Here is a 12860-nt window from a genome sequence, read left to right as displayed (position 1 = left end):
GCTACAATACATTTTAAATCTCTTTTCTGTAAGCACCTCGTATAGAATGCCATTTTTAGCTGTTTCTGGTCCCTCGCCAGGCGAAACCGGAAGTTTATAGGCCTACACTCTGTAAACCAGAAATCAAACATGGCATCTCATGCAAATAGCCAATTGTTACTTATAGACTGAAATGAGATTAAAACGAGACCAATTGGAGACTTTTGCTGAAATATTTTCTCCTGAGAAAAAGACACTAGTATTTTCACATCTGTCTCTCCTAGAGATTTAGAAGAGATCTCAACAATGTCTCAAATTGTGCTCAGATATGCCAATATACAAAAGTCTGCAATCAAAACTCAGAGATTTCATTATAAACTTCATTATAAACTACATAACATTTCTCATTCAATTATCCAAATGATCTGTGCTATACAATTCACAATTTGTTTTTAATTAATTTGATTTTTTTGCCCATATTTATTTTTACATTGGAATATTAAGACAAACATATGTGACTGTTGATACTGAAGGATAGTTCATCCAAACATGAAAGTCAAAAATCATTTATACATCCTCATATTGTTCCAAACATGTATAACTTTCTTTCTCCCATTGAACACAAGGGAGATGTTAGTGAGAATGTTAGCCTCAGTCACCATTCAATTTCTTTCTTTTTAATTATCATACAATGAAATTAAATGGTGACTGAGACTAACATTCTGCTAACATCTCCTTTGTGTTCCATGTATGAAAGACAATTGGAACAACATGAGTAAATAACGACAGAATTTTCCATTTTCAATTTTGGTTGAATCATCCAATAAGCCTCCTGAGCTATGAAAGGGTAAACTTTTAGCAATATAATTTTACTCTGGGATGTGCTTTTTTATATATGTCAGCCAGTTTCTTTTTGCCGTAATGTGTGCTAGTGTCATTGACAGTCTTCATGTGCAGTGATACAGGCTGTGCACTCTTGTGCATATGCTGTCTTTGTGTGGGTCTGTGTGTGTGTTTACTCCCTGTCGGTTTGTCAGTGTGATTCAGAGGGCTGGACAGGGGCTCACCATCTGGCCAGTGTTTTAATCCTGCATGCTGGATAGACAGTCCAGAGCATCGATTAAAGCCAAGGCTGAAGTTGAGTGACTGACAGCAGAGAGAGAGGAGAGAGTCTCCCTTTGAGATTTGACACAGAGTATCGTCATAGCTCTGCCTGCACCGCACACACATATGGCTGGCCAAGTCAGTAGACTTCACCCTCAAGCCATACTGTTTGCCTCCTGTGCATATTGAAAGGCAGCGAGAGAGCAAGATAGCTGGGGTGAAATTTAAGACAGCGTCTCTGTTGAATATTTTAAACATTCCCTCTCTCTCTCTGTAATGTGTCAGGCTGACGGTGCGACACTCGGCTCTGCTTGGCTGTAAGGACATTTTTAGAATGCTTATGGAGAGGAAGTAGGAGGAGGGCCTCATTAGAATGTCTAATTACTCTCTCTCTCTGCACAGAGGAGCATTGATTAAAATCATACCGGGCATTAATATTTAAACCCCTGCACGCCTTGGTCTGTGCCTCCACATGCACCTCCTGCGTTCAATACAGGCCCATGAGTTAAAAGAATTTCACAACATCTTCAGCATGTGAAAGGGCTTGTGAAATAAACATTTTTAAAAAGTTTTGGCCTTAAAAGGGTGGCGTGTAAATAATGTCTCACCAGAAACACCAAAGAATAAGGCACACTCTCTAATTTCCCCAAAAACAAAGACTGAGGCACTGATCTTAAACTTCATACACTAAAGAATGAAGCACTGTTTTTAAACTCCCCGAAACAAAGAATAAGGCACTGCACCAACTCCTTAAAACAAAGACTGTTGGGACTCTGTTCTTCAACTTACCAAAATAAAGAATGAGGCAATGTTTCTAAACCCCCCAAAACAAAGAATGAGACCCTGTTCCTATACCCCCCAAAACAAAGAATGAGACCCTGTTCCTATACTCCCCAAAACAAAGAATAAGACCCTGTTCCTATACTCCCCAAAACAAAGAATGAGGCCCTGTTCCTATACTCCCCAAAACAAAGAATAAGACCCTGTTCCTATACTCCCCAAAACAAAGAATGAGGCCCTGTTCCTATACCCCCCAAAACAAAGAATGAGACCCTGTTCCTATACTCCCCAAAACAAAGAATAAGACCCTGTTCCTATACTCCCCAAAACAAAGAATGAGGCCCTGTTCCTATACTCCCCAAAACAAAGAATGAGACTCTGTTCCTATACCCCCCAAAACAAAGAATGAGACCCTGTTCCTATACTCCCCAAAACAAAGAATAAGACCCTGTTCCTATACCCCCCAAAACAAAGAATGAGACCCTGTTCCTATACCCCCCAAAACAAAGAATAAGACCCTGTTCCTATACTCCCCAAAACAAAGAATGAGACCCTGTTCCTATACCCCCAAAACAAAGAATGAGGCCCTGTTCCTATACCCCCCAAAACAAAGAATGAGACCCTGTTCCTATACCCCCAAAACAAAGAATAAGACCCTGTTCCTATACCCCCCAAAACAAAGAATGAGACCCTGTTCCTACACCCCCCAAAACAAAGAATGAGACCCTGTTCCTGTACCCCCCAAAACAAAGAATGAGACCCTGTTCCTATACCCCCCAAAACAAAGAATGAGACCCTGTTCCTACACCCCCCAAAACAAAGAATGAGGCCCTGTTCCTATACCCCCCAAAACAAAGAATGAGGCCCTGTTCCTATACCCCCCAAAACAAAGAATGAGGGCCTGTTCCTATACCCCCCAAAACAAAGAATGAGGCCCTGTTCCCAGTGCTTAATTTGTAAATTGCGAGGTCCCGGAACGTAGCGGGACGACCAACCCGGCAAGTGAATGGGGAGGGAGAAGTAACGGAACATTTGAGCAATCACATTAGTGGACCAACTCAAGTGATTAACAGCTTGCATCAGTTGCTTTTATTACAGCGTGCACTTGACAAACAAACCAAAAACAGAATAAACAAAGTAATCAACACAAGCAATGCCACAGTAAAGTTACTTTTAGTTGTTTAAGATAGACCATAAAAGAGACATTGCTTTCCCCTCTGTCTCTCTATTTCGAGCTTTTTTTTGCCTCTTTGTGGTATCTATAATTACTGTGGCCTGTTTGGTTTCAGGCGTTGGGCCCTGTCTAAAGTAATCCAGTAAATTAAATTGTCTTTTCGCCATCATTCTGCACCCCACCAATTATAGAAGAGAGGTTGTTTATTACCATGGAAATAGGAATAGTTATAGTGGTAAAATGTAATCAATCACCTCCAAAACATGGCATGGAGTAAACACTCCATATAGCTATCTTTCTTTTATTATTATTTTACATGTAAAAGGTATATAGCAAGGTATTGACGACATTATCATTATTATATTTGATTTTTCATAAAACATATGTAGGTTACAGGTCAGCATTAATGTCTTTCAGTGCTGCATGAGATGGGGGATCCCTCAAAACAGGTGCCGGATCTAAATTCGGAGGTACCGGATCCGGCTTGTTCTGGCACAAATTAAGCCCTGCCTGTTCCTACACTCCACAAAACAAAGAATGAGGCCATGTTCCTATACCCCCAAAACAAAGGCATTGTCCCAAATCTCCCCAAAACAATGAATGAGGCACTGTTTCTAATCTTGCCAAAACAGAGAATGAGGCCCTGTTTCTACACTCCCCAAAACAAAGGCATTGTTCCTAAACATCCTGAAACAAAGAATGAGGCACTATTCATATACTCCCCAAAACAAAGAATGAGGCCATGTTCCTATACCCCCAAAACAAAGGCATTGTCCCAAATTTCCCCAAAACAATGAATGAGGCACTGTTTCTAATCTTGCCAGAACAGAGAATGAGGCCCTGTTCCTACACTCCCCAAAACAAAGGCATTCTTCCTAAACATCCTGAAACAAAGAATGAGGCACTATTCATATACTCCCCAAAACAAAGAACGAGGCACTGTTACTTTACCCCCAAAATAAAGAATGAGGCCCTGTTCCTATACCCACAAAACAAAGAATGAGGCCCTGTTCCTATACCCCCAAAACAAAGAATGAGGCCCTGTTCCTATACCCCCAAAACAAAGAATGAGGCCCTGTTCCTATACCCCCCAAAACAAAGAATGAGGCCCTGTTCCTATACCCCCAAAACAAAGAATGAGGCCCTGTTCCTATACCCCCAAAACAAAGGCATTGTTCGAAATCTCCCCAAAACAATGAATAAGGCCTTGTTCCTATACCCCCCAAAACAAAGGCATTGTTCCAAATCTCCCCAAAACAATGAATGAGGCACTGTTTCTAATCTTGCCAAAACAGAGAATGAGGCCCTGTTCCTATACCCCCAAAACAAAGAATGAGGCCCTGTTCCTATACCCCCAAAACAAAGGCATTGTTCCAAATCTCCCCAAAACAAAGAATGAGGCCTTGTTCCTATACCCCCCAAAACAAAGGCATTGTTCCAAATCTCCCCAAAACAAAGAATGAGGCCTTGTTCCTATACCCCCCAAAACAAAGGCATTGTTCCAAATCTCCCCAAAACAAAGAATGAGGCCTTGTTCCTATACCCCCCAAAACAAAGGCATTGTTCCAAATCTCCCCAAAACAATGAATGAGGCACTGTTTCTAATCTTGCCAAAACAGAGAATGAGGCCTTGTTCCTACACTCCCCAAAACAAAGGCATTGTTCCTAAACATCCTGAATCAAAGAATGAGGCACTATTCCTATACTCCCCAAAACAAAGAATGAGGCACTGTTCCTATACCCCCAAAATAAAGAATGAGGCCCTGTTCCTATACCCCCCAAAACAAAGAATGAGGCCCTGTTCCTATACCCCCAAAACAAAGGCATTGTTCGAAATCTCCCCAAAACAATGAATGAGGCCTTGTTCCTATACCCCCCAAAACAAAGGCATTGTTCCAAATCTCCCCAAAACAATGAATGAGGCACTGTTTCTAATCTTGCCAAAACAGAGAATGAGGCCCTGTTCCTATACCCCCAAAACAAAGAATGAGGCCCTGTTCCTATACCCCCAAAACAAAGGCATTGTTCCAAATCTCCCCAAAACAAAGAATGAGGCCTTGTTCCTATACCCCCCAAAACAAAGGCATTGTTCCAAATCTCCCCAAAACAATGAATGAGGCACTGTTTTTAATCTTGCCAAAACAGAGAATGAGGCCTTGTTCCTGCACTCCCCAAAACAAAGGCATTGTCCCAAATCTCCCCAAAACAATGAATGAGGCACTGTTTCTAATCTTGCCAAAACAGAGAATGAGGCCCTGTTTCTACACTCCCCAAAACAAAGGCATTGTTCCTAAACATCCTGAAACAAAGAATGAGGCACTATTCATATACTCCCCAAAACAAAGAATGAGGCCATGTTCCTATACCCCCAAAACAAAGGCATTGTCCCAAATTTCCCCAAAACAATGAATGAGGCACTGTTTCTAATCTTGCCAGAACAGAGAATGAGGCCCTGTTCCTACACTCCCCAAAACAAAGGCATTCTTCCTAAACATCCTGAAACAAAGAATGAGGCACTATTCATATACTCCCCAAAACAAAGAACGAGGCACTGTTACTTTACCCCCAAAATAAAGAATGAGGCCCTGTTCCTATACCCACAAAACAAAGAATGAGGCCCTGTTCCTATACCCCCCAAAACAAAGAATGAGGCCCTGTTCCTATACCCCCAAAACAAAGAATGAGGCCCTGTTCCTATACCCCCCAAAACAAAGAATGAGGCCCTGTTCCTATACCCCCAAAACAAAGAATGAGGCCCTGTTCCTATACCCCCAAAACAAAGGCATTGTTCGAAATCTCCCCAAAACAATGAATAAGGCCTTGTTCCTATACCCCCAAAACAAAGGCATTGTTCCAAATCTCCCCAAAACAATGAATGAGGCACTGTTTCTAATCTTGCCAAAACAGAGAATGAGGCCCTGTTCCTATACCCCCAAAACAAAGAATGAGGCCCTGTTCCTATACCCCCAAAACAAAGGCATTGTTCCAAATCTCCCCAAAACAAAGAATGAGGCCTTGTTCCTATACCCCCCAAAACAAAGGCATTGTTCCAAATCTCCCCAAAACAAAGAATGAGGCCTTGTTCCTATACCCCCCAAAACAAAGGCATTGTTCCAAATCTCCCCAAAACAATGAATGAGGCACTGTTTTTAATCTTGCCAAAACAGAGAATGAGGCCTTGTTCCTGCACTCCCCAAAACAAAGGCATTGTCCCAAATCTCCCCAAAACAATGAATGAGGCACTGTTTCTAATCTTGCCAAAACAGAGAATGAGGCCCTGTTTCTACACTCCCCAAAACAAAGGCATTGTTCCTAAACATCCTGAAACAAAGAATGAGGCACTATTCCTATACTCCCCAAAACAAAGAATGAGGCCATGTTCCTATACCCCCAAAACAAAGGCATTGTCCCAAATTTCCCCAAAACAATGAATGAGGCACTGTTTCTAATCTTGCCAGAACAGAGAATGAGGCCCTGTTCCTACACTCCCCAAAACAAAGGCATTCTTCCTAAACATCCTGAAACAAAGAATGAGGCACTATTCATATACTCCCCAAAACAAAGAACGAGGCACTGTTACTTATACCCCCAAAATAAAGAATGAGGCCCTGTTCCTATACCCACAAAACAAAGAATGAGGCCCTGTTCCTATACCCCCCAAAACAAAGAATGAGGCCCTGTTCCTATACTCCCCAAAACAAAGAATGAGGCCCTGTTCCTATACCCCCAAAACAAAGAATGAGGCCCTGTTCCTATACCCCCAAAACAAAGAATGAGGCCCTGTTCCTATACCCCCAAAACAAAGGCATTGTTCCAAATCTCCCCAAAACAATGAATAAGGCCTTGTTCCTATACCCCCCAAAACAAAGGCATTGTTCCAAATCTCCCCAAAACAATGAATGAGGCACTGTTTCTAATACTTGCCAAAACAGAGAATGAGGCCCTGTTCCTATACCCCCAAAACAAAGAATGAGGCCCTGTTCCTATACCCCCCAAAACAAAGGCATTGTTCCAAATCTCCCCAAAACAAAGAATGAGGCCTTGTTCCTATACCCCCAAAACAAAGGCATTGTTCCAAATCTCCCCAAAACAAAGAATGAGGCCTTGTTCCTATACCCCCCAAAACAAAGGCATTGTTCCAAATCTCCCCAAAACAAAGAATGTGGCCCTGTTCCTATACCCCCAAAACAAAGAATGAGGCCCTGTTCCTATACCCCCAAAACAAAGAATGAGGCCCTGTTCCTATACCCCCAAAACAAAGAATGAGGCCCTGTTCCTATACCCCCAAAACAAAGGCATTGTTCCAAATCTCCCCAAAACAAAGAATGTGGCCCTGTTCCTATACCCCCAAAACAAAGAATGAGGCCCTGTTCCTATACCCCCAAAACAAAGAATGAGGCCCTGTTCCTATACCCCCAAAACAAAGAATGAGGCCCTGTTCCTATACCCCCCAAAACAAAGGCATTGTTCCTAAACATCCTGAAACAAAGAATGAGGCACTATTCCTATACTCCCCAAAACAAAGAATGAGGCACTGTTCCTATACCCCCAAAATAAAGAATGAGGCCCTGTTCCTATACCCCCAAAACAAAGAATGAGGCCCTGTTCCTATACCCCCAAAACAAAGGCATTGTTCCAAATCTCCCCAAAACAAAGAATGAGGCCTTGTTCCTATACCCCCCAAAACAGAGAACGAGGCACTGTTCCTATATCCCGAAAACAGAGAATGAGGCCCTGTTCCTACACTCCCCAAAACAAAGGCATTGTTCCTAAACATCCTGAAATAAAGATTGAGGCCCTGTTCCTATACCCCCCAAAACAAAGGCATTGTTCTGAATCTCCCCAAAACAGAGAATGAGGTTCTGTTCCTATACTCCAAAAAACAAAGAATGAGGCATTGTTCTCCAACTCCCCAGAACAAAGAATGAGGCACTGTTTCTAAACTCCCCAAAACAGAGAATGAGGCACTGTTCCTAAATTCCTTAAAACAGAGAATGATGCACTATTTCTATACTTCCAAAAACAAAGAATGATGCCCTGTTCTTAAACTCCCCAAATTCAAAGAATAAGGCATTGTTCCTAAAGTCCCCAAATCTAAAGAATGAGGCACTGTTTCTAAATTCCAAAATCCAAAGAATGAGTCACTATTCCTATGCACCCAAATCCAAAAAATGTGGAACTTTTCTCAAAATTCCCAATAAAAAATAAAAAAACACATTGTTCCAAAACTCCCCAATTCAAAGAATGTGGCACTGTTTGTATAATCCCCAGTCCAAAAATTGAGGAACTGTTCTTTTACTCCCCAATACAACAAATGAGGTACTGTTTGTCTTCTCCCCAATTCAAAAAATTAGGCACTGTTTCTAGACTCCTCAAATCAAATATTAAGTTCTGCTCCTAAACTATCTAAACCTAAAATTGAGGGATTGTTCCTTTAATGCTCAATCCAAAAAATAGGCACTTTTACTAAAATTCTAATAATGGGCCAGTGACCCTAAACTCCCTTGACCAGGGGTGTCAAACATATGGCCCGTGGACAAGATCCGGCCCACCAAGGAGTCATCTCTGGCCCGCAGGATGATTTGAGGAAAAAATAAATATGTAATGTTTGAAAACATTCACATTGATTTTGCCTTTATCTTTGGTAAGATGTATTCATACTATTATATTATTAGCAACAGCAAAACAGATTCAAATTTTAATTTGTTGTGTTGCATGCATGTTAGAGCTTGCATGATCAGTGGAATTTATTTTAATTACGAGGGTCATTGCATTGGGTAAGCACATGGCTACACATTCCCAAAATTTTTCTTTCACAGAAATAGAGACAACATCGACAGGTCCAAGGATATATATATAAGTCTTGAAGTGACATGTGACAAGAAATGCTGTCAGACACAAAGTGCATGTTTGAAGAAACACACTTGATTACATTTTGAAGAACAGACTAAAGGATAAAGCCATTGATGTGCATGTCTGATTCACCGTGTTTTCAGAGGAGCTCTGCCGCCCATAAGCGCAGCGCTTCTCATGGAACAAGCGCATGCAGAGTGCTCACTGTTTTTGCTGTTCCAGTCATCTGAAAATAGTTTGCAACGGCAAGAACAGTGTCGTCCATGAGAACGCTGCAAATGATCTCTGACCATCTCAGGAGGTGCTCTAAATTTAGTTTGCTTGATTTCCAAGGAGCAGTTCACATTTACACACATTGTGAATGCAACATTGCTTAATTCAATACATTTGTGGCTGAATACATTACCATACAAAGCAAATGACAAGCAGCGACATTAATGAATGGTCATCATAATACACTTCAGAACTGGTGTTTTTGCATTTACCTTTATGAATCACCAAGCTGGTAAACATGGGACACCATTCTAGATGGTTTAGTGTTTAAACAATCACACTATGCTGCAGGTCAACAGATGTGTTTTGTTGCCCATGGACGTCCAATTTTGTCTTTTTATGTCTGTGACACTATTTCAACAATTACTCTTTAGGGTAATGTTCTTCTACGTCGATATGTATTTTGTGGGGATGACATGACAAAATAGACATTTCCATATAAAGCTTAATGTAGAAATGCATGATTAATAATGTTGTGCAATGGAATAAATCAGTATTTTCTCACTTCTGTTTCATTTTGCCCTCACATGGCCTCACCGTGGATTAACAGGAACTTTTCGTGACCCAAGTAAGACTTTTTCACTCTGAGGTTTATGGATCTTTTGTATATTTTATTGGCTAATTTTGCAAAATGATAACCTCTTTAAGTGTGTAATGAACCCTTGTGTATCTATGTACAATTTTATGTCCCTGGCAATAACTTGCTTCTGTCCATAAATTTCTTAATCTTGCAATGGAAGTTGTTTTCCCCATTGATTTAATCACATATTCTCTTCCTTTGAATCCCCATTGTAATCGAAATACGTAATAAAGTGTTCACTTATCCCTCCTCTTTCTCATAGGCTTACCTCTCTCATTTGCTTTCTCAACAGAGTGCACTCTGTCTAAGAATCGAGATCATGGCGGCATGGAGACATTACCTCTGAATGGTAACTTCAACAACAGCTATTCTTTGCGCAGTGTCGGGGGTACTGGTGGTCCCGGCGGCAGCTGTGACTTCTTGGGAGACGGAGGTGGGGATAGTCCCCCTCCCCTGCTCAACCCACGGGGTTCAGAAACTCTCGGCAGCATACGGAGAAACCTCTCGGATGCAGCGGCATTTGAGAAGATGATCATATCAGAACTAGTGCACAATAATCTACGAGGTGGTGGGGCTGGGGGTGGAGACAGAACATGTGGCAGCCTGGCCAGAGGACATGGCCACATGGGAATGGGGCGGAGTGGAGTAGGTGCCGAGCCAACAATAGGCTTGGAGGACGACGAAGACTTTCGTTCAAGAGAAGTGCGCCAACGCACACCACAGGACATGGAACTGCTGTATAAAGCTCTTGAGGAGCCCCTACTCCTGCAGCGCGCCCAGTCTGTGCTCTACCAGAGTGATGCTGAGGAGTCTGAAAGCTATACAGCAGACTTGACCGAGAGCTTGGGTAACAGCGGTCACAGCGGTCAAAGTGCTGCTGGTCAGGGCCATAGCGGAGCCCCTGATTCGCCAGCGCGGGACTCCCTTTACACCAGCATAAACAACCTGCGAGATTCGCCTTACCCTGATAGCAGCCCGGAACCTTTAGAGGTAGTTCCACGCTCGGCCCAGCCTCCAGAAGAGCTGTACTACAGCTCAGGCCAGCCAGCTATAGGCTCCCGCGGAGCCCCCATGCAGACCTTCTACCAGGCTCCTCTTAGAAGACCTAGCAATGAAGCCCATCCTGCACCACCCGAGCCCCCCCACAGTGAGGGAGATGGACAAATGCAGTTGGTTACCAGCCTGTGACCACGAAGAAGAGGTGGAGGAGAAAAAACGCCACAGGGTTTGATGCAAAGTGCCGACGATGATGGACACCTCTTCTGTCTCTAATGCCCTATTTATGTCTGGTTGCCTTTATACTCTTTCATTTGTTTTGAAGTGAGAGGTAAGGAAAGTGTACACAGGGAAAGCAAGAGAGAGGTTTGTCTCCATAGCAGCAAGGTCTCTGAAGTGCTGTGTAACCACTCTCTCTCATTAGGATCATTTTCCCCTCCCTCCTAACCCTGACACACACATATAAATACAGTAAGTCCAACATATGCCTTTTCTCAATGGACCTCTCTGCTTTCAGCTCTCTTTACTCCTAGAATATCCCCAACCATTATATCCTGGTCACTATTTTTCTGTTTATTTGACATCAAGTATTTAAAAAAGTTTAACTTTTGTCGTTCCTTACCTTGTCTTTCCTTTCTCTGTCTTTCTTCATCATTAATTGATGAGAGTTGTTAGGCAAGGAGATGGGGCTATGCCATTATACTGCAAAGTGACAAAAGGAGATGGGGCTATGCCATTATACAGCAAAGTGACAAAAAATCTCTCTGAAAGCTCTTCGGTGTTGCCAAAAATAACTGTTTTTGAGCCAGAACACAAACTGGAATCCACACACACACACTCACAGAAGTGCTAGTTACTGAACATCAAGAGTGTGAACACATATAGGGAAAACAAGGACTATTGTTTAAAAATGGGCAGTCGGAAGCTGCCTCAGTGGAGTTGCCTTTATTTCTGAACTTTCGCTTCTGTACAGAACAACAACAGAGACAAGGAACTGGAGGGAAGGGGGGACACAACTCATCATCAGCAGGCTGTCTTGAAGCTGCTTGGCAGTCCAGAGTTGGACTGTGAAAGGGACCTTTTCAAGGGTTTTGTTCTGATTAAAGGGGCCGGATCACAGACTGAAACTGCCTTCGGAATCACTGATGGATGTTTTAGGTGGACGTGCTGTATCACCTGTGTGTTATTGTCGCTAGAAGAGTTTTTTTGCTACTTCTTCAGCTGAGTCAAACTTCTGTATATATACGAAACACATGAAAGCAAGTCTTATTCTACTCGTCTCCTGTACATAGATAAACCATATGAACAAAAGCAACAAAAAAGTATCAAATACTATGAAAATATTTCTTGTACTGCTACAGAAATTGAAAACTTTAATGTTAAAAAATAAAGATGTTTTGAAGTTTGTGACCTGAGCGACACTGCAAATCTCTCTCTCCCTTTCTTTCGCTCTCTCTGGCCCTCATTGAAAACAGCAGTGCCAGGAAATCGAATTGTCTGCCAGACAGTGAGAGAGAGACAGAAAGATAGAAAGAGAAGGATTTTACATGCAAACAAGGTAAATCCTGGCACAATTTTTATGTAATGTACCCAATTACATGATGGTAATGTTTGACCGCCAACATTCCCAGACAGGAAGTGTTTGACATGAATTAAAAGGGGAATACGCTGTGCCCCAGGGCCGCACTGGTGCAGTGTGGACTGATTGACAGCAGCCATAATGTAGTGCAGGGTATGTTTTATTTGGGGGTTGTAATAGAAATCAGATTATTAGATGAATAGAATAAAAGATATTTAGGTGAACAAAAATCGGGGGCAAATATCCAGAAATGTTTTAGTTGCAAACCCTAGATTGTAATTGACTGTTTTTACATGTTTCAGTTGGTGTGACAGTTCATTTACAATTTATATTTGTCTGAATGTGAACATTTGGATGACTGTAAATCAGAGTGTGTGTGTGTGTGTATTTAAGAGGCTATTTTTACTGGGTTAGATTGACCCACATTAAATGAACAGGAGGCAGAGTAAATCTATATCTATATTAGAGCTTAGTAGAAGCTTCCAAGAATTTGTTAAAGGTATTTTAAATGTTATTTTGCAAATCAAGTACAATGGAAACTG

The 12860-nt window shown here is 41.9% G+C and overlaps 1 protein-coding gene across 1 annotated transcript in view; it reads left to right on the top strand.

Moving 5' to 3' along the window:
- adgrl1a (adhesion G protein-coupled receptor L1a) overlaps positions 1-12049 on the top strand; it is a 233484-nt gene extending 221435 nt beyond the window's left edge. The window contains exons 24-25 of the mRNA XM_052132835.1: positions 9714-9731; positions 10036-12049. Of these exons, the coding sequence (XP_051988795.1) occupies positions 9714-9731; positions 10036-10931 (914 nt within the window). The 3' untranslated portion in view covers positions 10932-12049. The remainder of the gene's footprint in view (positions 1-9713; positions 9732-10035) is intronic.
- Positions 12050-12860: the final 811 nt, after the last annotated feature.

Source organism: Xyrauchen texanus, chromosome 8 (genome assembly GCF_025860055.1).
Source record: "Xyrauchen texanus isolate HMW12.3.18 chromosome 8, RBS_HiC_50CHRs, whole genome shotgun sequence".
Taxonomy (NCBI): domain Eukaryota; kingdom Metazoa; phylum Chordata; class Actinopteri; order Cypriniformes; family Catostomidae; genus Xyrauchen; species Xyrauchen texanus.
Note: the sequence above shows the minus strand (reverse complement) of the source record. Positions and strands in the feature narration are given on the sequence as shown.